This window comes from Osmerus mordax, chromosome 7 (assembly GCF_038355195.1).
Source record: "Osmerus mordax isolate fOsmMor3 chromosome 7, fOsmMor3.pri, whole genome shotgun sequence".
Lineage (NCBI taxonomy): Eukaryota > Metazoa > Chordata > Actinopteri > Osmeriformes > Osmeridae > Osmerus > Osmerus mordax.
Window position 1 is genome coordinate 7,056,578 of NC_090056.1, and position 20,852 is coordinate 7,077,429.

Below are 20,852 nucleotides of genomic sequence, written 5' to 3' on the forward strand. Positions count from 1 at the left end.
CATGTTTTTCCCTTCCGTCTTTCGTCAGCAAAGACCGTCAGCAATAACCAAGCGCATGCTCAGATGGATTGAGCTAATGCTCTTACTTCCGTAGCCACTTAGCTCATCTATGTAGTGAAATGACTTAGTGGAGTTTAGGATGAATACAAGGGACATAATCACGACCTATTCACGAAGTGCAGTATCTACAGCATAGGGTTATGATTAGACGAAGAGCGAACTCCATAGGGCAATATTCTTCGCTTCGTCTGTGTTCTCGGTAGCCACTCAGTGTCTTAATGCTTATTAGGTTGTTGTGCACAGCTGTTCTGGCACTAAGCGTCTTTCCACTGTTAATGAACAATGCCACGGGACACGAGTTTACAGATTCGGACATGGAGCACTACAGGTAAGGATAATGCGACTAAGGCGTAACTCACTAGCAGTTTGGTTCCAACTCAACACCAACTAGAGAACTCATTGCAATCTCTCACACAGAGAGAGAATCAAGACAATGTTTTATCACGCCTACAACAACTACTTGGACAACGCGTTCCCCTATGACGAGCTGCGACCCCTGACATGTGATGGTCAGGACACCTGGGGCAGGTAGGGCTGAAGCTAGATGCTTTGGTTGGTAGTAGCAAAGAGTTTGGACAGGTGGGGGTGACAGAATTGTGGACCAATGTATAGGAAAGACCCTGCATGGATCAGAAGAGCAGAAGTATAGTAGTATTATTTTCTGAACATTGTAGCCTAATAAATATCATACCAATGACCCTGTTGTCCTTCTCCAGCTTCTCCCTGACTCTGATAGATGCCTTGGACACCCTGCTTGTGAGTTCAGTTTTACTACCAGTTGTCTCTCCCCTGACTTCATTGAGATGGTGACCACCAGTAATGTAGACTAGACCAGTAGTGGACCATGCTCTGTTTGTGACCTCACTGTCTTGGGCGGGCCAGATCCTGGGGAACCACAGTGAGTTCCAGAGAGTTGCCTCCCTGCTGCAGGATACTGTGGACTTTGACATTGATGTGAATGCATCCGTGTTCGAGACCAACATCCGAGGTGAGGGACAAGGACATTCGGAAGGAAAAATATGAAGCGCGAGGCTATTTGAATGGTCCCAGTTTGACTGTGATCGTCTGTGTCCAGTTGTGGGGGGGCTGCTGTCAGCTCATCTGCTGTCTAAGAGGGCAGGGATGGAGGTGGAGTCTGGTTGGCCGTGTTCAGGACCTCTTCTCAGGATGGCCGAGGAGGCTGCGCGCAAACTGCTGCCTGGTGAGACCCCCTCACCTCTAACCTCTAACCCCTCGCACATAATCCCTCACCCCTCATGCATACCCCTTCACTCGCATACATAACCCCTCACCTCTCACCCCCGAACCCTGAGCTCAATCAGTAATAGTACAACTTTGTTCCCCAGCCTTCCAGACCCAGACAGGGATGCCTTATGGGACAGTGAACCTCCTGAAGGGAGTGAGCCCCACAGAGACCCCTGTCACTTGTACGGCCGGGGTGGGGACTTTCATCCTGGAGTTCGCCACCCTCAGTCGCCTGACAGGAGACCCCATATTCGAGGAGGTGGCGAGGCGAGCGCTGCGCTCGCTGTGGAAGACTCGCTCGGACATCGGACTGGTGGGCTCACGAGCTGGCTGTGTTTCGGCCCATCCAACTCATCCGCCCGGCTAGCCATCAGCTGTCCGTCGAGTCGTTCATCCGTTTGCTATGATGTGTTTCTGCGTGTCTGTCTGTGTCCGTCCAGGTGGGAAACCACATTGATGTACTGACTAAGAAGTGGGTGGCCCAAGACGCAGGGATCGGAGCTGGGGTGGACTCGTACTTTGAGTATCTGGTTAAGGGCGCCATCATGCTGCAAGATGAGGAACTGCTCAACATGTTCCATGGTAAATCTATTGCATTCAACTAGACTAGAGGTGGTTGGTGTTTTGTCATCGTTATGACAGGATATGATGTTTGCTGTTGATCCACAGAGTATGACAAAGCCATTCAAAACTACACCAGGTTTGATGACTGGTATTTGTGGGTCCAGATGCACAAAGGAACCGTCTCCATGCCAGTCTTCCAGTCCCTAGAGGCCTTTTGGCCTGGGCTACAGGTAAACTACACCACCCACAATCCATAGAGGTCTTTTGGCCTGGGCTACAGGTAAACTACACCACCCACAATCCCTAGAGGCCTTTTGGCCTGGGCTACAGGTAAACTACACCACCCACAATCCCTAGAGGTCTTTTGGCCTGGGCTACATGTAAACTACACCCACAATCCCTAGAGGTATTTTGGCCTGGGCTACAGGTAAACTACACCACCCACAATCCATAGAGGCCTTTTGGGAAGCTGCACAATCCAAAGACTTGAATTGGTCAATGATACTATCTATACAGAATCCTTAGACACCTACAGCATGTACATGTTTTCCAGAGTATGGTTGGAGACCTAGACAGTGCTGTGAGGACCTTCATGAACTACTACAGTGTATGGCGTCAGTTTGGGGGTCTTCCTGAGTTTTACAACATCCCTCAGGGTTACACTGTGGACAAGAGAGAGGGCTACCCACTACGTCCTGGTAAAGACCACCATGATGATGATGATGATGATGATGATATTACCCACTCAAGTACCCATTTTCAATGACTGTGTGTGTGTGTTTCAGAGCTGATTGAGAGTGCCATGTACCTGTTCAAAGCCACTGGGGACCACACCTTCCTGCAGCTGGGGAGGGATGCCGTGGAGTCTCTGGAGACGATTAGCAGGGTGGACTGCGGCTACGCCAGTGTGAGTGTGTGTGTGTGTGTGTGTGTGTATGGATGTCTAGTGTGTCCAGATCTTGTCACCTGACGTGCGTGTGTCTCTCTCCAGGTTAAGGACATGCGCGACCACAAGCTAGACAACCGTATGGAGTCCTTCTTCCTGGCAGAGACCATCAAGTACCTGTACCTGCTGTTCGACCCCTCCAACTTCCTGTTGCAGCCGCAGGCCTGGGAGGAAGGGGCGGGGCCTAGCGAGGACTGTGTCCTGGGGGCGGGGGGCTACATCTTCAACACGGAGGCCCACCCCCTGGACCCTGCAGCGCTGCACTGCTGCAGCCGCAGACCCCAGGAGCGCCAGGAGCTCCAGGACATCCTCCTGCACCTATCAGAACCTCCGGCCCCTACTCAGGACAGCCAATCAGAGGACATGCCGATGCCTGGCCAATCAGAGAGTATTGCTCTGAAGCCAGGAGCACGAAGGACCGCCCCTGTCCTGTCCTGCCCCATGCAGCCCTTCAGCGCTCGCCTTTCTGTCCTCGGACAGGTTTTTTCTGACAACACTTGAACTTGGCTCACTTCACTGTTTTTGTTTGTCACTACCTTTTGTAGATTAAAGATATTTTATTTATCAAAGCCTCTTTTTAATTCCATGTGATGTTCATTCGACTGTTGAGCTGTCGTCTGAGGGCCAACCGACGAGCTCCCCTCTCCTCCCTCGCTCACGAACACATCCATGAAAGGCGTGTGTGTGTCCACTACCCTTGCAGTGGGGTGTGTGTGTGTATGACTCAGTGATTGTGTAGACAGGTGTGAGTCTGTCTCATGGGGTCTTGTGTTTTGAGCCCCCGAGGCTCCAGTCCACTCAGCATTCCTGGGGTGTTAGCAGTGGAGCCACTGTGGAATGCTGCTCCTCGCTCGGCTACTCTCCTGCATCTCACCTGCTGCAGCTTCCCAAGCTGCTCTCCTCGTGTCTCCCAGCACTCTGGCCTGCTGTCCTCATGCCTCCTAGCCTCCTAACCTCTCATCAGGCATCATAGCCTCCTGACCTCTCCGCAGGCATCCTAGCCTCCTAACCTCTCATCAGGCATCCTAGCGTCCTAACCTCTCCTCATGCCTCCTAACCTCCAAACCTCTCATGCCTCCTAATCTCTCCTCATGACTCCTAACGTCCTAACCTTTCCTCATGCCTCCTAGCGTCCTAACCTCTCCTCATGCCTCCTAGCGTCCTAACCTCTTCTCATGCCTCCTAGCGTCCTAACATCTCCTCATGCCTCCTAGCATCCTAACCTTTCCTCATGCCTCCTAGCGTCCTAACCTCTCCTCATGCCTCCTAGCGTCCTAACCTCTCCTCATGCTTCCTAGCGTCCTAACCTCTCCTCATGCCTCCTAGCGTCCTAACCTCTCCTCATGCCTCCTAGCGTCCTAACCTCTCCTCATGCCTCCTAGCGTCCTAACCTCTCCTCATGCCTCCTAGCGTCCTAACCTCTCCTCATGCCTCCTAGCGTCCTAACCTCTCCTCATGCCTCCTAGCCTTCTCCAGCTACAATGCCAGCCTAAGCTTCCAGAAATGGCAGAAAGTGTGATACCTCAGACTCCAGCTCCTCAGCCCCTCCAGGACTTTCCAACCAACTCAAACCCTCCAGCACCTGGAAGATCCACCTGGAGACTACAGTGTGTGTATATGTCTCTTTATGAGTTCTGTCCACCCTAATCTACCATCTACGGAGGGAGACTGGCCCAGCCACCCATCTCTCTCTGGGCTTAGGGAGTGGCAGCAGCAGGATTGACTGGATCTAGCAGAGGTATTCTGCTGTCGGACTAGTGTCTAAGTTGGAATTGTTTATAAGGGCAAGCCCATTGTTCTCGGCTGAGCGAGGGCATGGGTCTGGCATGCTACTGTTTCAGCAGTTGAAAATAGAAGGACAGCTGCTCATATCTGAGGGGGGGCGGGGGGAGAGGGGAGAAAAACAGGCAGGGAGGATGGAGAGGGAGGTTCAGGAACCACGAAGACCATGAAGGGTAGGCAGAGCAGCAGAGTCAAAACGGTCTATAGTGGCAGTGTAGGGTAGTTTAGGACTTCAGGGTAATACATGGGTTGTACACATTTAGGTAGTTAGGCCAGTGGTTTTGGCGTTATGGTAGTTTGAACGGTAGGACAGTTGAAACATTAAGGTACAGCTCAGTGGTTAGAGCACTTGAGTTCAAATCTTCCCCTGTACTGTACAACTCTGGACAAAAGCATCTGCTAAATGAAAACATGAAATGAATACAGTTGGATAGATCCCACGATAGGTTAGTTATAACATGATGGTAGTTAATGCAGTAGGGTAATTAGACCTGGGAATGTGAAGGTTGATCATGCTGTCAAAAAGATCAACTATCCAGCTGCACTAGATCTGCAGAGTCTCTAACATAGCCCTCGCTGCCATAACCCTAACTCCCCCAGCTCCTACCCCTGCACCTAAATCACCCAGAGTACATACCTTTCCTGGAGCTGGAACAGCATTGGGCTTGGTTTACTTTGGCACAAGGAAAGGATTCATTTGCACCCATGATTGGGAGGGATTCTTCATGTTGCTGAATGTGGCGGGAGCAGGTCTAAACAAGGCTCTAAACTTCAACCATCTGCCTGACTTCTACCAGGGGACCCTGTTGTCCAGGGACCTGTCTGTGTCTGTGTGTGTGTGTGCGTGTGTGCGCTCTTTATACCTTTCTGTGTAGTAATGATGTTATTATTTCAATCCATCATTTGAGTTGGTGTGCTCTGATGCGTCATGTGAGAGTAGCATCACTACTGCTCCTGGATCTGTTTAATGTATGTGGCAACATGTCACAGGACATCAGTCCCTCAACACATCAGCGCACGTTTGCTGCTCGCAACAACCTACATGTCTGCTTGCCTGATAGGGAGTGAGATCTGGCCTTCTGAATGACAGAGTGGGCCTGCAGATTGATGAAATGCTCAATGAAACAATGCCGTTTCCAAAATAACTAACAGAGGCTTACCGGCGCTTTGGGAGGAGATTATCAGCATGATTGCCTTCTGTGACAGTCCCTCCACTTCACCCTCCCTGTGTACTCAGGCACAGCCAATCCAGTGTAGAAGAAGTGGTCACATGGGGATGTTTCCCCCTCTTTCTGGTGACCCTGACCTTGGGAGAGAAGATATAAGGTTGACAGGTCCACTGCCACCAATCCTACTGTGCTCTTATAGGTCAGTACACTGGTGCATGTCTGCCTTGCTAAACCTAACACTACAACCACATCACTACTAGAACCCTAACCCTACCTGTTGAATCCACCCAAATTTGATGTAATTAACCGTTTGAATTAATTACGTTCTAATGCTGTACCCAGTGGTAGAACTCAAGTTATGTGTGTGTTTTAGCGGTTCAGTTCAGGTTATGAGATTGTCAGGATATGGGACTTTGTTGGTATTTGTGTTCAGGTTGTGACTGTGTTTGGGGTCTGTTTGCAGTTGTGTTGCTGTTGATTAAACCACCCAGCTTCCATCATGTCCCTCTTCATGGAAATGAAGGAGTTTGGAGATGCAGCTTCATTCCTCCGCCTCACCAACCTGGAGCAGCTGGCGGCGAGGACAATGGCCTTCGACGGTAGCGGCACACCCCAGGACCTCCTTTCATCAAAACATCCGGATAATCTTTAAATGGAAATAATTCAGTGTGGCCTAATCTAACTGGATTTACACAAAATGGATACTTCCCATTCAGAGTCTCCCCTCAATAGCTCAGCAGTAGTTAATTTAAACTGGGATTATGCCTACTCACATACTGTCATACAGTGTCTGGATGAGTTGAGTGTGACTGATGATTGCCATGACAGCTGTTGTGTCCCTAAGGTACAAAGCGAGTGTGGATCCCCGATGACAAGGAGGCCTACATAGAGGTGGAGGTTAAAGAGATCGACGGAGACCAGGCTACCGTGGAAACTAAGGATGGACAGGTTAGTTATCTGCTTGATAGGGGCGTTAGTTGTCCAATGAGGGAGTTAATTGTTCACTTAGTTAGTTAGCTGTTAAATTGGAGTAGTTCTGAGTTAACATCAATTCTGTTCTCAATAAGATATCTTATTAATCTGTGTGCCAACCCAAAGTGGGGTCCCAACTGCACATTCACCTCCCAGCGTGGGTATTACTAATGTTTCCATATCTTTCTGCCAGACCTTGGTGGTTCGGGAGAATGACATTCAGCCGATGAACCCTCCCAAGTTTGACATGATGGAGGACATGGCCATGCTGACCAACCTCAACGAAGCCTCGGTCCTCTTCAACCTCAGCAGGCGCTACTCCATGTGGATGATCTATGTGAGAACCCCCTGCAGACCTCTGAGGGCAACGTTCTGTATGGACCCCAGTGTTCCTGTCCAGGTGTGTCCCACCCGGCTGCTCTGGGTGACAGGTCCGTGTTTGTGTTCGCAGACCTACTCCGGCCTCTTCTGTGTGACAATGAACCCCTACAAGTGGCTTCCTGTGTATTCACCTGCTGTTGTTGCCGCCTATAAAGGGAAGAGGCGCACCGAGGTTCCTCCCCACATCTACGCCATAGCTGACAACGCCTACAACGACATGCTGCGCAGTAGGTCTCCCTGAAGTCTCTCTTTCTCCTCTCACTGTCTCCTTCTCTTACTCGCTCTCTCCCCTTCTCTCTATCTCCTCTCTGTCTCTTTCTTTCTCTCTCTCCTTTTTTTCCCCTCTTTCTCTCAGAGTATGTTGCTGTACTCTAATAACTGTCTATGTCCTCCACAGATGGAGAGAATCAGTCCATGCTGATCACGTAAGTCAGTGCAATCCAGTCCCAGAACAGCTATGTCTCTATATGTTCTACATTCAGGACTATTACAGCCTAGTTGTGTTCCAGTTATGATCTAGTACTATTGTAGCTGTACTGTTGTATTCATGAAAACACTTGCAATTCAGGCCAATGCAAACCAAGTTGACTTGTTGGCCATTTACAGATTTCTATTTGATCCATTGGAAAATACTGTGCTGTTTTCTGACAGATTTGTAAGACATCATAATGATGTGTTCTACTTTTTTTGCATCATATCTCTGTCTACCAATCCCAGAGGAGAGTCCGGTGCTGGCAAAACCGTCAACACCAAACGTGTCATTCAGTATTTTGCCATAGTAGCCGCCCTGGGAGAAGCTGTGAGGAAAGGAGTAAGACAGAAACTTCACTCTCTCCAACTCTCCCTTTTTTGGTCCATTTCGATTTTTCTCCCTGCTTTCTTTTCTTGAAAGTACTCTTTGTTAACCACCACTACTACTGTGAATCCCAGCTGTGATTTGGATGCTTTGCCCTCCTGCATCTGCTCCCTTTTTCCATCATCCCTGTCATCCCTTTTTTATTTCCTTCTTCCCTCAATTCCTCCCAGCTTTTTGAACATAACAACTTGAGACTCATTTTGATCTTCGTCTCTTGGAACCCGTCCTTTTTGTAATCCTCTCATCATAGCCCTCCAACTTTCTCTCTCTCTCTCTGGACCAATTCTCCCCCTTTGCCTTGTTACGGACACGTTGTCAGTTAGTATGTTGTTCGAGTTAGGTTGTCAGGGAGACAGTCGCTAGGACAGCTGTATTGTCAGAGCTTTTAACAGAGTAACATTTGTGTTGTCTGAGTGGCAGCTGAACTACCAGGGAGACAGTCTTGGTTGGCAGGGAGATAGTTGTGGTTTTAAAGAGGCAGTTGAGTTATTATCAAGGATTCAGTTGTCAGTGGTACAGTACATCACAATGATCCATGCTGCTCTCCTTACACCAGGGGACACTAGAGGACCAGATCATCGAGGCCAACCCGGCAATGGAGGCTTTCGGCAACGCCAAGACCCTCAGGAACGACAACTCGTCTCGATTTGTGAGCGTCACTAACAAATACAAAACCCACCTGGTCAAACCTGCCAGGCCTAGACTGGAAGGACCAAGTCTTATCCTTGTCATTCATATTAAAGTACCAAGTGTATCCCTAAAACAATATTAGTACTAAGACTATATTACCAGATACAAGTAAATGTAATACCCCCTCATATCTGTGCTTACAGGGAAAGTTCATCCGAATCCATTTTGGTCCTACAGGGAAACTGGCATCGGCTGATATTGACATCTGTAAGCCCTGTTCCATTATCTGTTGGTAGAACTGTCTTATGTCTCAAGTCCAATGTAGTAATCATCTCCCGTCTATTCATCTCCCTCTCCCTCTCCCTCTCCCTCTCCCTCTCCCTCTCCCTCTCCCTCTCCCTCTCCCTCTCCCTCTCCCTCTCCCTCTCCCTCTCCCTCTCCCTCTCCCTCTCCCTCTCCCTCTCTCTCTCTCTCTCTCTCTCTCTCTCTCTCTCTCTCTCTCTCTCTCTCTCTCTCTATCTCTCTCTCTCTCTCCTGACTGCAGACCTTCTGGAGAAGTCTAGAGTTGTGTTCCAGCAGCCTGGGGAGAGGAGCTATCACATCTACTACCAGATACTGTCTCACCACAAACCAGAGCTTCAGGGTACGGACAACAGGGGTCAGGGGGGCTGGGAGGAAGGGGGACTGGTGGAACTGGATGACTGGGGGCTGGGTTACTGGGGGCTAGAAGATTAAGCATAGACAGTGTTGTTGAAGATGATGACTTGTAGAAATTGATAGTGCAGATGCCGTCTGACTTTCCAGACATGCTGCTGATCACCACCAACCCCTTCGACTACCATTTCTGCAGTCAAGGAGTCATCACCGTGGAGAACATGAATGATGGAGAAGAGCTGATGGCTACTGATGTAAGACCCCACATCCTCACACCAGCCCTAGAAAAAGTCTGATTTAGACATTCCTTCTTACTGTGTCTCTATCTCTCTCCTCTCACCCCTTCCCCGCCTGCCTCCCACTCCTCTGCTCCCCTGACCACCTCCCAGCATGCCATGGACACGCTGGGCTTCACCCCCGAGGAGAAATATGGCTGTTACAAGATCGTGGGCGCCATCATGCACTTTGGGAACATGAAGTTCAAGAAGAGGCAGAGAGAAGACCAGGCAGAAGCAGATGGCACGGAGAGTGAGTCTTCATCGAAATCAACTCATCCGACTAGCTCTTCTAACTCCTCTGACTGGCTCTTCCGACTAACGCACCTCCCTCGTTTGTATGTGTTATATGAGTTCGGTACTTTTGGTTCTGTAGTTTGTGTTCGATGTTCAGTGTTCTGTACCGTGTTCTCCACGATCTGTGTTCTCGACTCTGTGTTCTTCGTGTTCTCCAAACTCTATTCTCCTCTCTGTGTTCCACACACAGTGTTCCATAATCTGCGTTCTCTAGTCTCAGGGGTTCCTGTGCTCTGTCTCCAGGTGCAGACAAAGCTTCCTACCTGATGGGCATAAACCCAGCTGACCTCATCAAGGGGCTCCTGCACCCCAGAGTCAAAGTGGGGAATGAATACATTATTAAGGGCCAGACTGTTGAGCAGGTGAGCTGTTTGGATTGTCTTTGGTGAAATAGTGAGCCATGCAGGGGAAGAACATGAGACAGTTTGGGTGTTTCTGTGTGCAGGTGAACTATTCTGTGGGAGCCCTGGCGAAGGCTACCTATGACCGCATGTTTAAGTGGATGGTTGGGAGGATCAACAAGAGTCTGTACACAGCCCTGCCACGCCAGTACTTCATCGGAGTGCTGGACATCGCCGGGTTTGAGATCTTTGAGGTAAATATTCAAATAGTGGCTGGTCCTCTCTAAGATTGTTTGTATTGTCTTGGCAAGAGCAAACAAACAAAAAACGTCCTTCTTGTTGTTGGTCTGTCCATCCAACTGACCACCCAACTGACCATCCAACTGTCTGTGTCCCTCCCTTGATGGTCTCCTGTCTCCTACCAGTTCAATAATTTTGAGCAGCTGTGCATCAACTTCACCAACGAGAAGCTGCAGCAGTATTTCAACCATCACATGTTCATCCTGGAGCAGGAGGAGTACAAGAGGGAGGGCATCGAGTGGACCTTCATAGACTTTGGTTTAGACCTACAGTCCTGCATAGATCTCATTGAAAAGGTAAACAGTTGGAAGCCAATTGAATGTCCTGTGTACGGATGTGTGTGTGCGTGTTTGTATTTGTGTGTGAGTGTTGTTGTTTGTGTAATGTATGAATGTGTGTTTCCTGCAGCCCATGGGCATACTGTCCATCTTGGAGGAGGAGTGTATGTTCCCCAAGGCCACAGATATCAGCTTTAGGACCAAACTATACGACAACCATGTGGGGAAATCCCCTAACTTCCTCAAGCCAAAACCAGACAAGAAGCGCAAGTACGAGACCCACTTTGAGCTGGTGCACTACGCTGGAGTGGTGAGTGTCACAGTCAGTTTTCTGCTTCTACAGATTGGGATCAAGCCATGGTCACCATGATTGTGTTCTTCTGCAGGTTCCATACAATATAAACGGATGGCTGGACAAGAACAGAGACCCCTTAAACGAGTCTGTGGTGTTATGCTTCCAGAAGTCTTCCAACAAACTGCTGGCTAGCCTGTTTGAGACCTTCATCAGCTCAGATGCAGGTGGCCAGTCCCAACACATGGATAGAGCTCACATCCACAGCCAATCCCATATCTGCTACCAGTTAACCAATCAAAGGCTATAATCTCATGTTAGCTGTAAAAAGCACAGATGGTGTTTAATAATGGGGTGTTGCTACCTTGTAATCCTTTCCAGCGGCTGATCCCAAGACAGGAACCAAAGAGAGGAGGAAGAAGGGAGCCTCGTTTCAAACTGTTTCTCAGCTACACAAGGTGGGTACCTTGGAGGGATCCGCAGACAGAAAATACAAGATTCCTTCCTTGTTGGTGTCCAAGATGTTCAGAACGTCTCATGAGAAACTGAAGTATGAGTAGCAGGAGTTGTGGTGTGCTCTGGCTTTGAGAGAGAAGTGGTTAAGACTTGTAGTGATGTTTAGGTACCTGAACTCATGAACATCACTCCAAGTCTGTGCTATCTCTACTCTCAATACACATCTGTACATAGGGCTCAACCCAGAAGCGAAACAGTTGCACACTTTAATTGTTCACAAGTTTGAAAAGCACCAACAGAAGTCTGCAATTTAGTTCTATTGAGACTTGTGCTCAGTTGCAAAATAGAAAAGTCTAAACCTAGCCTAAGACTACTTATCCACTGGAAATGTCTCTTTGCAGGAGAATCTGAATAAACTTATGGCCAACCTGCGTAGCACGCAACCCCATTTTGTGCGCTGTATCATCCCCAATGAGAGTAAGACTCCAGGTGAGAGATAACCCTGAACCTGTCTCTCCTGTTTGTCGGTACCTCACCTCTGACCTCTGACCCCTCATCCCTGACCCCTGACCTTCTCTCTGTCTCAGGGGTCATGGATCCGATCCAGGTGCTCCACCAGTTGAGGTGCAACGGGGTTCTGGAGGGCATCCGTATCTGCAGGAAGGGCTTCCCCAACCGCATCTTCTATGCCGAGTTTAAACAAAGGTGAACTTTTAGCACTCCCCTACTCGCTAACATGAGAATGAAAATGGATCCCTTTCAAACTACACAAGTTGCCTTATCGATGTGTGAGCCGCTTGTGTGTTTGGGATAGGTACCGTATCCTGAACCCATCAGCGATCCCTGAGGACTCGTTTCTGGACAGCAGGAAGGCTGTGGAGAAGCTTCTCGGCTCCTTGGACATCGACCACAGCCAGTACAAGTTTGGTAGCACTAAGGTAGGCCAACATAGGCGTACATCCATCCACTCTTCTTGCCTACTATCTTCTCGTTTCTCCCCTCCCCTCCTCTCCTCTTTTCTCCCCTCTCATGCTCCCCACCTGTCCCCCAGGTGTTCTTCAAGGCAGGTCTCCTGGGCCTGCTGGAGGACATGCGTGACGAGCGCCTGTCTGAGATCCTCACCATGCTGCAGGCCATCTGCCGCGGCAAGCTCATGAGGATGGAGCGCCACAGGATAATGGATCAAAAGTAAGACGGGACGGAGACGCGGAGAACGCTGGTGTTGGGTCTCTCTGATCTGTGTCCCTTAGTATGTCTCCCCCCGTGTGCCCATAGGGAGGCCCTGATGGTGATTCAGTGGAACATTCGAGCGTTCTACTCAGTGAAGAACTGGCCGTGGATGATGCTGTTCTTCAAACTCCGGCCCCTCCTTCGGAGCGCAACGGCCGAGAAGGAGTTGGTTGCCCTGAAGGAGGAGTCGGCCAAGCTGAAGGAGGTCTTAGACAAATCAGAAGTCAAGCGCAAGGACATGGAGGAAAAACAGGTGTCTCTAGTCCAGGAGAAGAATGACCTGGCCCTGCAGCTTCAGGCAGTACGTGGAGTCAATTAATAATCAAATAGGAATAAATTAAGAATCAAATAGCATTCAGTGGAGTCCATTATAGACAGCATAGGAATCAGATTGGAATTAAATAGGAGTCAAATAGGAATCAGATTGGAAGACAGAAAGTCATCTCGACGTGTTCCTTCTGCCTCCAGGAGCAGGACAACCTGGCCGATGCAGAGGACCGCTGTGACCTCCTGATCAAGACCAAGCTGCAGCTGGAGGCCAAGGTGAAGGAGGTGGGAGAGAGGCTGGAGGACGAGGAGGAGATGACCGCCAGCCTCCTGGCCAAGAAACGCCAGCTGGAGGACGAGTCGGCCGATCTGAAGAAGGATGTGGACGACCTGGAGATCACCCTGGCCAAGGTGGAGAAGGAGAGGCACGGCACGGAGAACAAGGTGACCACTCCTCCAGGAGCTTGGCGTTCATGGCCGAGTATTGACATGGCCGGAACACAGAACAGCAGAGTGTCGTAGCTGCACAGTGGTTTGTCCGAAATCTAAATTTCAAACCTTCTGCGCGTCCTCCAGGTGAAGAACCTGATGGGTGAGCTGGCTGTGTTGGATGAGTCCATCCTGTCCCTGACCAGAGAGAAGGCGGCACTGCAGGAGGCTCACCAGCAGGCCCTGACTGACCTGCAGTGCCAGGAGGACAAGGTGGCCTCTCTGGCCAAGGCCAAGGCTCGGCTGGAGCAGCACACCGACAATGTGAGTCAGGGACCAGGGCGCTGTGGGACTGGGGTTTGGAGGGGACGGGAGGTAGGTGCCGTTCTAACTCCCCTCCCACCTATATAGTTGGAGGGCTCCCTGGAGCAGGAGAAGAGGCTACGGGCAGATTTGGAACGCTCCAAGCGCAAGCTGGAGGGGGACCTGAAGTTGTCTGTGGAGTCAGTTATGGACCTGCAAAACGACAAGCAGCAACTGGAGGAGAAACTGAAGAAGTTAGACACCACTGCTGACACTCTTATCACCATCATCATAATTATTATTATCATTATGACATGTGTTCATGTAACTGTAATACAATCTGCCCCATGTTGTCCACAGAAAAGACTTTGAGATGAGTCAGGCCTTATCCAAGATTGAAGATGAGCAAACCCTTGTAATTCATCTGCAGAAAAGGATCAAAGAATTACAGGTCTGCACTACTATTTTATTTACATTTATGTAGTTACTGTCCCATTAACATGAATCGTTAGAGGGATGATTCTGGTCCTAATGATTACAGCCCAGGGGCAGCCTTTTACCCCTGACCCAACCAATGACCCCTGACAATAACCCTTGACCTTTAACCTCTGATCCTCTGCCTATCAGACGCGTATTGAGGAACTGGAGGAGGAGCTGGAAGCGGAGCGCACGTGGCGCAACAAGGCTGAGCGCCAACGGGGGGAGGTGTCCCGCGAGCTGGAGGAGCTGAGCGAGCGCCTGGAGGAGGCGGGCGGGGCCTCGGCCGCCCAGATCGCCATCAACAAGAAGCGCGAGGCGGACTTCCTGAAGATGCGCCGCGACCTGGAGGAGGCGTCGCTCCACCACGAGGCCACGGCCGCCGTGCTCCGGAAGAAACACGCCGACAGCCTGGTGGAGCTCACCGAGCAGCTGGACACCCTGCAGAGGGTCAGGCAGAAGCTGGAGAAGGAGAAGGCCGAGGTCAGGATGGAGGCCGAAGACCTGACCTCCAACGTGGAGCAGCTGTCTAAAGCCAAGGTGAGAAGGAAGCGTGGTAGAAGGACGCGGCGAGCAGGAGTGAGGAGGTAGGGGTGTGATTACAGGTCATCCGTGGAAGGAGTAAGGGCTGAAGAGGGGAGACCGTAACACAGTGATAATGTCAGAGATGGTCCCGTAGGAGGTCAGGAATGTGACGGTGATTTATCAGGTTCATGTCTGCCAGTAATGCAGTGTTGTGCTCCCAGTCCGCCACAGAGAAGATGTGCCGTGTGTTCGAGGACCAGATGAACGAGTCCAGAGCGAAGGCGGAGGAGCTGCAGAGACAGCTGAACGACGTCAGCACACAGAGAGCCCGCGCAGTCACGGAGTGCGGTAGGAGTGACTCTCACACGCCTTCTTGCCTTCTGGCTAGTAATGTCATCCACATTCAACGATTGCTCGAGAACACTTGAGTGCATCATTGATCAAGATGCCTATCTGCAGCTGAGTACGGTCGAAGGCTGGAGGAAAAGGAGGCCCTTATCAGTCAGCTCCATCGCACCAAGGTGACCTTCAGCCAGAACACAGAGGAGCTGAAGAAACAGCTGGAAGAGGAAACCAAGGTTTGTTCCCCGACACCACCCTCCACAACCACTCGTGCTCTCATCCTATATACATACTGTACAAGGAGCACAGTACAGGCTAGATGTGGTGTATCCATAAGGGCTGTTTTTATGTGTCAAGACAAGGAATTCCCTGGCCCACGCAGTTCAGTCCTCCCGCCATGACTGCAGCCTTCTGAGGGAGCAGTTTGAGGAGGAGCAGGAGGCCAGGGCCGAGCTGCAGCGCGCCCTGTCCAAGGCCAACTCTGAGGTGGCTCAGTGGAGGACCAAGTACGAGACGGACGCCATCCACAGGACGGAGGAGCTGGAGGAGGCCAAGTACGCTTCAGAACCACCTGGAGATGGAATATAACCAGTACTGACAGGCGGCCAGGGTTTAAGGCTGTATGGAAGCCAGTACTGGATAGTGGTTAGGGTTACCTGTATGTAAATATGAGAAAAGTAAGTACTTTTTTGGACGTAAACCCTGACCCGTGTGTTTACCTGTCAGGAAGAAGCTGGCTGTTCGTCTGCAGACCACAGAGGAGGCAGTGGAGGCGTCTAACGCCAAGTGTTCCTCCCTGGAGAGGACCAAGCTGCGGCTGCAGACGGAGATGGAGGACCTCATGGTGGAGCTGGAGCGCTCCAACTCTGCAGCTCTCGCCATGGACAAGAAACAACGCAACTTTGACAAGGTGAGTAGTCAGCAAGTGGATGTAATGACAATGACCATTTAAGTAACTTAGTGCGATTGGGCCAATTAGGATTTTACCTTTATTAGATAACTACTTACTTACCTTTGCTTGGCACTTAGAAAATAACCTGCATGAGATGCGAAACGTGTATATCCCGGAGAGAACAGCCTACGGTGCAGTCAGGCTGTGGCTCTTCCCTCAGGTGTTGTCAGAGTGGAGGCAGAAGTTTGAGGAGTCCCAGGCTGAACTGGAAAGTTCCCAGCGCGAGTCTCGCAGCCTGAGTACCGAGCTGTTCAAGCTGAAGCACTGCTACGAGGAGGCCATCGACCACCTGGAGACACTACAGCGGGAGAACAAGAACCTGCAAGGTGCACCTCTACAAAACACTGCAGACTCCCAGAGCCGCCTGTTCCTGTCTCTCTAAACGTGACGTCCGTGTAACTGACTGTGACTGATGTTTGGGAACGTGATCCACAGAGGAGATAGCAGACCTGACTGAGCAGATCAGCAACGGTGGGAAGACCATTCATGAGCTGGAGAGGATGAAGAAGATCCTGGATGTGGAGAAGAGTGACATCAAGGCAGCGCTGGAGGATGCTGAGGTGAGCTCATCTGACCCCAGCACCTGTGTTGGTAAGTTGTCTCAGGGATGTTGTTGGCTCATGGACCTCTCACACCATGCCTGCTCTGCTCCAGGGAACTCTTGAACACGAGGAGAGCAAGACTCTACGAGTTCAACTGGAGCTCAGCCAGATCAAAATTCACATTGACAGAAAGATCGCGGAAAAGGATGAGGAGATTGACAACCTTCGGTGAGACGCAGTAGCTCGAATATACAGAGAGTCGCTTAGCAATGAATCCTCCTGACTCAGTGTTTTACCTTCTGCATGCATCCCTCTGAGTGTGCGCCCCTGCTGCCGATGCAGACACAACCACCAGCGTTCCCTGGAGACCATGCAGACGAGCCTGGAGGCGGAGGTGAGGTCTCGCGGCGAGGCCGTCAGGCTTCGCAAGAAGATGGAGGGAGACCTGAACGAGATGGAGGTGCAGCTCAGCCATGCCAACCGCCAGGTCGCCGAGTCCGTGAAGCTACAGCGCCATCTCCAGGCTCAGACCAAGGTCAGTCGTGCCCCCGCGCTGCCTCCCTGGACGGGAGACCCAAGGCCACACAGCATTGGGCAGACTGACCGGGTGTGTCTCACTGCGCCCTCCAGGACCTGCAGCTGGAGCTGTCGGAGTGTCTGCACCAGAACGGGGAGCTGAAGGAGCAGTGGGGGCTGACGGAGCGTCGCAACACTCTCCTGGCTGCGGAGGTGGAGGAGCTGCGAGGCCTGCTGGAGCAGACAGACCGCGCCCGCAGAATGGCTGAACTGGAATTGCAGGAGGCCACAGAGAGAGTCAGCCTGCTGCATACACAGGTACACTGAGATGACCCGGGCAGAGTGGAAAATACTCTGGTAGACTGGTGCCCGGATAGACTGATGGAGACTTCAGCAAACTGGTGCCAAGGGACATTGAAAGACACTTTGGTAGACGGGTAGATAAAGTACATGCTCAGGTAGAGTTCATAGACCTCCATGAAGAATAACTCTTGTTCCCTTGCTCCACTCGAACAGAACACAGGGTTGGTGAACCAGAAGAAGAAACTGGAAGTGGACGTTGCTACGCTGGCAGGGGAGGTGGAGGAGGTGGGCCATGAGTGTCGCAACGCTGAGGAGAAAGCCAAGAAAGCCATCACAGATGTGAGCTACACCTTCAGTTACAGTTTGGGATCCTGACGATCTACACATCTGTGGACAACAAACACACACACACACACCTTACTGTGACCTAATCTCCACACACTCCTCCACCGTTCAGGCAGCCATGATGGCTGAAGAACTGAAGAAAGAACAGGACACCAGCTCCCACCTGGAGAGGATGAAGAGGAACATGGAGACGACCGTCAAAGACCTGCAGCTTCGCCTCGATGAGGCGGAGCAGGTTGCCCTCAAAGGAGGCAAAAAGCAGATTCAGAAACTGGAGGTCAGGGTGAGTTTCATGTTTCTTCTCATGCTGGTCCATGGAGTCTAATGGACCAATAGAATGCAGCCATAACTGCATTGGGACTTCTCCAGCACAGTTAAAACACCCATGGGAACCTAACACCAATCATGTGACCTTTGACCTTCACCCTCTGACTCTAGATCAAGGAGCTGGAGACGGAGCTGCTGTGCGAGCAGAAGAAGAGTGAGGAGTTCCAGAAAGGCGTCCGCAGATACGAGAGGAGGGTCAAGGAGCTCTCCTACCAGGTAGAGAACCTGTCTAGTCCAAGCTCTCCTACCAGGTAGAGAACCTGTCTAGTCCAAGCTCTGCTACCAGGTATGGGAACCTGTCTAGTCCAAGCTCTGCTACCAGGTAGAGAACCTGTCTAGTCCAAGCTCTGCTACCAGGTAGAGAACCTGTCTAGTCCAAGCTCTGCTACTAGGTATGGGAACTCATCCATACTCTGGATGCTAACCCTGTCCTACATTGTCCCACCCTGTCTGTCTGTGTGTGTGTGTGTGTGTGTGTGTGTGTGTGTGTGCAGACTGAGGAGGACAGGAAGACTCTGTTGAGGATGCAGGAGCTGATTGACAAGCTGCAGACCAAAGTGAAGAGCTACAAGAGGCAGGCCGAGGAGGCGGTGAGTCTCATGTCTCAGGGTCAGGAGAAGCCCACCCTTATAATGAAGTACACTTTCACATGGTACCACGTACCCTTCACATGTACACGCCTCCCCACTAGGAGGAGCAGGTGAGCTGCAACATGACCAAGTACAGGAAGATCCAAAACGAGCTGGACGATGCAGAGGAGAGAGTGGATGTGGCTGAGTCCCAGGTCAACAAGCTTAAGATTCGCACCCGGGAACAGGTCACTAAGGTAGTGACTAGCATGGTGAGTCATCAATCGACCAGTCAGTCAGTTAATCAATGAATCACTTAGTCTATCATTTATTCTACCAATGTTCTTTTTTTATTAATTGTCCATATGTTTGTCTTTTCCAGATTGTGGAGTGATTGTATGAAGAATTCCTGTGCTGCACTGTCAATTTACTGCCTTTTGAGAGCCACAGCCTCTGTGTGTGTATGCATGGGTGTCCATTCTGTATTCATTTTGCATGTCCAGTGTGTGTGTGTGTGTGTTTGTTACAGGCACATGGCAGAAAAACAGTACCTACTTATGTCTCTGCACCTAAATAAAAAGATGAAAGGTTTTGTGTTTGATTACTAAGGGAATAATTCTTATAGCTCATTAAGAAGTATTTGTTGTTCATTGGATCCTGTAAACAATCACATTTCTGTTTCAGAAAGCTCAGTGCATGGCAATGCATTGCATAACATCTTTTAATGATGGCAGAAAGCTATCATCGTTAAATAACGCATATCCATCAATATCCACCATTCCCCCTGAAAGGGAAAGTCAAACTGAGCCATAAGTTGGATCTGTGTTGGAGGACTGACTGAGCAGAAATGTGTACCAGTAGCAGCAGCAGCACTGGCGTGTGTGCCAAGGTCTTGCTTTTTAAATAGACCGCCAGATCAAGTTTTGTGTGAGCGAGTGACTACCGGTACCTATAACGATGCAGCAATGACCATCAGCTGATGCCAGCAGCTGACTGTGATTAGCGTTCCTCAAGAGTCTCACGCTGGAACTACCCTCTTCTGGAAAAGTTGCTCCTGAATGTGGATCTTACATTTAATCATGGATCTCTACATATTAACCCTCGTGCTGCCTTCGGGTCACATGACCCAAAGGTTCATAACGAACCATCGTTGTGTTTACCCAATTTTACCCAATACAAAAACAAATAAAAATAATTTTCTTTTAACATTCGCAATGTGGGGGGTCTGAGACAGCCCAACGGTTAAAAGAAAATGCTTAACTTTGTTTTTGTATGCGGTAAAGTTGTCGCAATACGACGGTGGGTCACAATGACTGATGGGTCAGAATGACCCGAAGATAACACAAGGGTTAAGGAAGCAAAAGGTGTGTGTCTGTGTGTGTGTCTGTCTGTGTGTGTCTGTCTGTGTGTGTACGTGCGTGCGTGCATGTGTGTTTGTGTAAGGTCACCCAGTGGGCCCCTAGATAATTGAAAGCTTTTCAGAATGAGGGAATGATTGAAAGAGGAAGAAAACAGATTACTGTGCCACCAGAGAAACACCGGGAGAAATGGGTGGAATTTAGCAGAGAAGAATAGAGGGACACACACTGTTGGCGTGAAGAAGTAGAGGGTGGAGAAAAAGGAAGTGATGAGGACAACTTGTAAACATGTCACCAAGGTTTTCCATATCTAAAATACACCCTCTTTCCTCTCCCCCTCGCCGTCACCCTGCTTCGAAGAAAACACCTGCACAGCAGAATCATTGATCAAACGTCTGTGTAGACCGGATATCTCCAGCGGGTGTCCTTGTTTTGTAAAGCTAATTTAAGGAATGAAAACTCTAAGGGTGTCTGCTTTGCCTTTGTGTGTGTGTGTGTGTCTGATCATGACTGATCAAAGGCCCAGAACTGAAGGCTGGGTCTATGGAACAATCAACATGAAATTACATTCACCTTAGGCCATCTTAGCATCTGAGTCTTTGATCAATGCCCAGCCTCCTACCTTTTACGATCTCTCTTACAAACGTCCGTATCGGACAGTCACACACCAGACACACTCATCCAATAATGAATCTGAGGAGAGGGAGGGAAGGAGGAGCTGGGGTGGGGGGGAATGCGCCAGAGAGAGAGAGAAGGACAGAGAGAGGGAGAGAGAGAGAGAGAGGGAGGAGACAGACAGTGATATGGGAGTCGGCAGGAGTCGTTGGCAGGGTCAGTCAGAGTGCAGCAGGAGAGCGCTGAACCACAGG

At 50.2% G+C, this 20,852-nt stretch overlaps 2 protein-coding genes across 2 annotated transcripts; both read left to right on the top strand.

The window, feature by feature from the left end:
* Positions 1 to 95: 95 nt before the first annotated feature.
* Positions 96 to 3,354, top strand: edem2 (ER degradation enhancer, mannosidase alpha-like 2). The gene is made up of 11 exons (XM_067240183.1): positions 96 to 388; positions 478 to 588; positions 777 to 816; positions 943 to 1,048; positions 1,136 to 1,261; positions 1,407 to 1,618; positions 1,746 to 1,887; positions 1,975 to 2,099; positions 2,423 to 2,567; positions 2,655 to 2,776; positions 2,861 to 3,354. The coding sequence occupies exons 1-11, from the start codon at positions 279 to 281 to the stop codon at positions 3,314 to 3,316; spliced, it is 1,695 nt and encodes a 564-aa protein (XP_067096284.1). The 5' UTR covers positions 96 to 278; the 3' UTR covers positions 3,317 to 3,354.
* A 2,911-nt stretch (positions 3,355 to 6,265) lies between these two features.
* Positions 6,266 to 19,207, top strand: LOC136945249 (myosin-7B-like). Its single transcript, XM_067238994.1, has 42 exons — positions 6,266 to 6,365; positions 6,611 to 6,714; positions 6,932 to 7,075; positions 7,190 to 7,346; positions 7,517 to 7,544; positions 7,837 to 7,930; positions 8,532 to 8,624; positions 8,809 to 8,872; positions 9,150 to 9,248; positions 9,410 to 9,513; positions 9,649 to 9,787; positions 10,075 to 10,193; positions 10,277 to 10,426; positions 10,598 to 10,768; positions 10,881 to 11,060; positions 11,137 to 11,269; positions 11,424 to 11,500; positions 11,900 to 11,987; positions 12,086 to 12,203; positions 12,313 to 12,436; positions 12,550 to 12,686; positions 12,774 to 13,029; positions 13,197 to 13,439; positions 13,572 to 13,748; positions 13,836 to 13,981; positions 14,088 to 14,178; positions 14,355 to 14,744; positions 14,951 to 15,077; positions 15,189 to 15,307; positions 15,429 to 15,625; positions 15,798 to 15,981; positions 16,184 to 16,349; positions 16,459 to 16,583; positions 16,678 to 16,793; positions 16,908 to 17,100; positions 17,196 to 17,399; positions 17,598 to 17,723; positions 17,842 to 18,012; positions 18,168 to 18,272; positions 18,551 to 18,646; positions 18,748 to 18,897; positions 19,008 to 19,207. Exons 1-42 carry the CDS (start codon positions 6,266 to 6,268, stop codon positions 19,017 to 19,019), a joined length of 5,817 nt encoding a protein of 1,938 aa, XP_067095095.1. The 3' UTR covers positions 19,020 to 19,207.
* Positions 19,208 to 20,852: the final 1,645 nt, after the last annotated feature.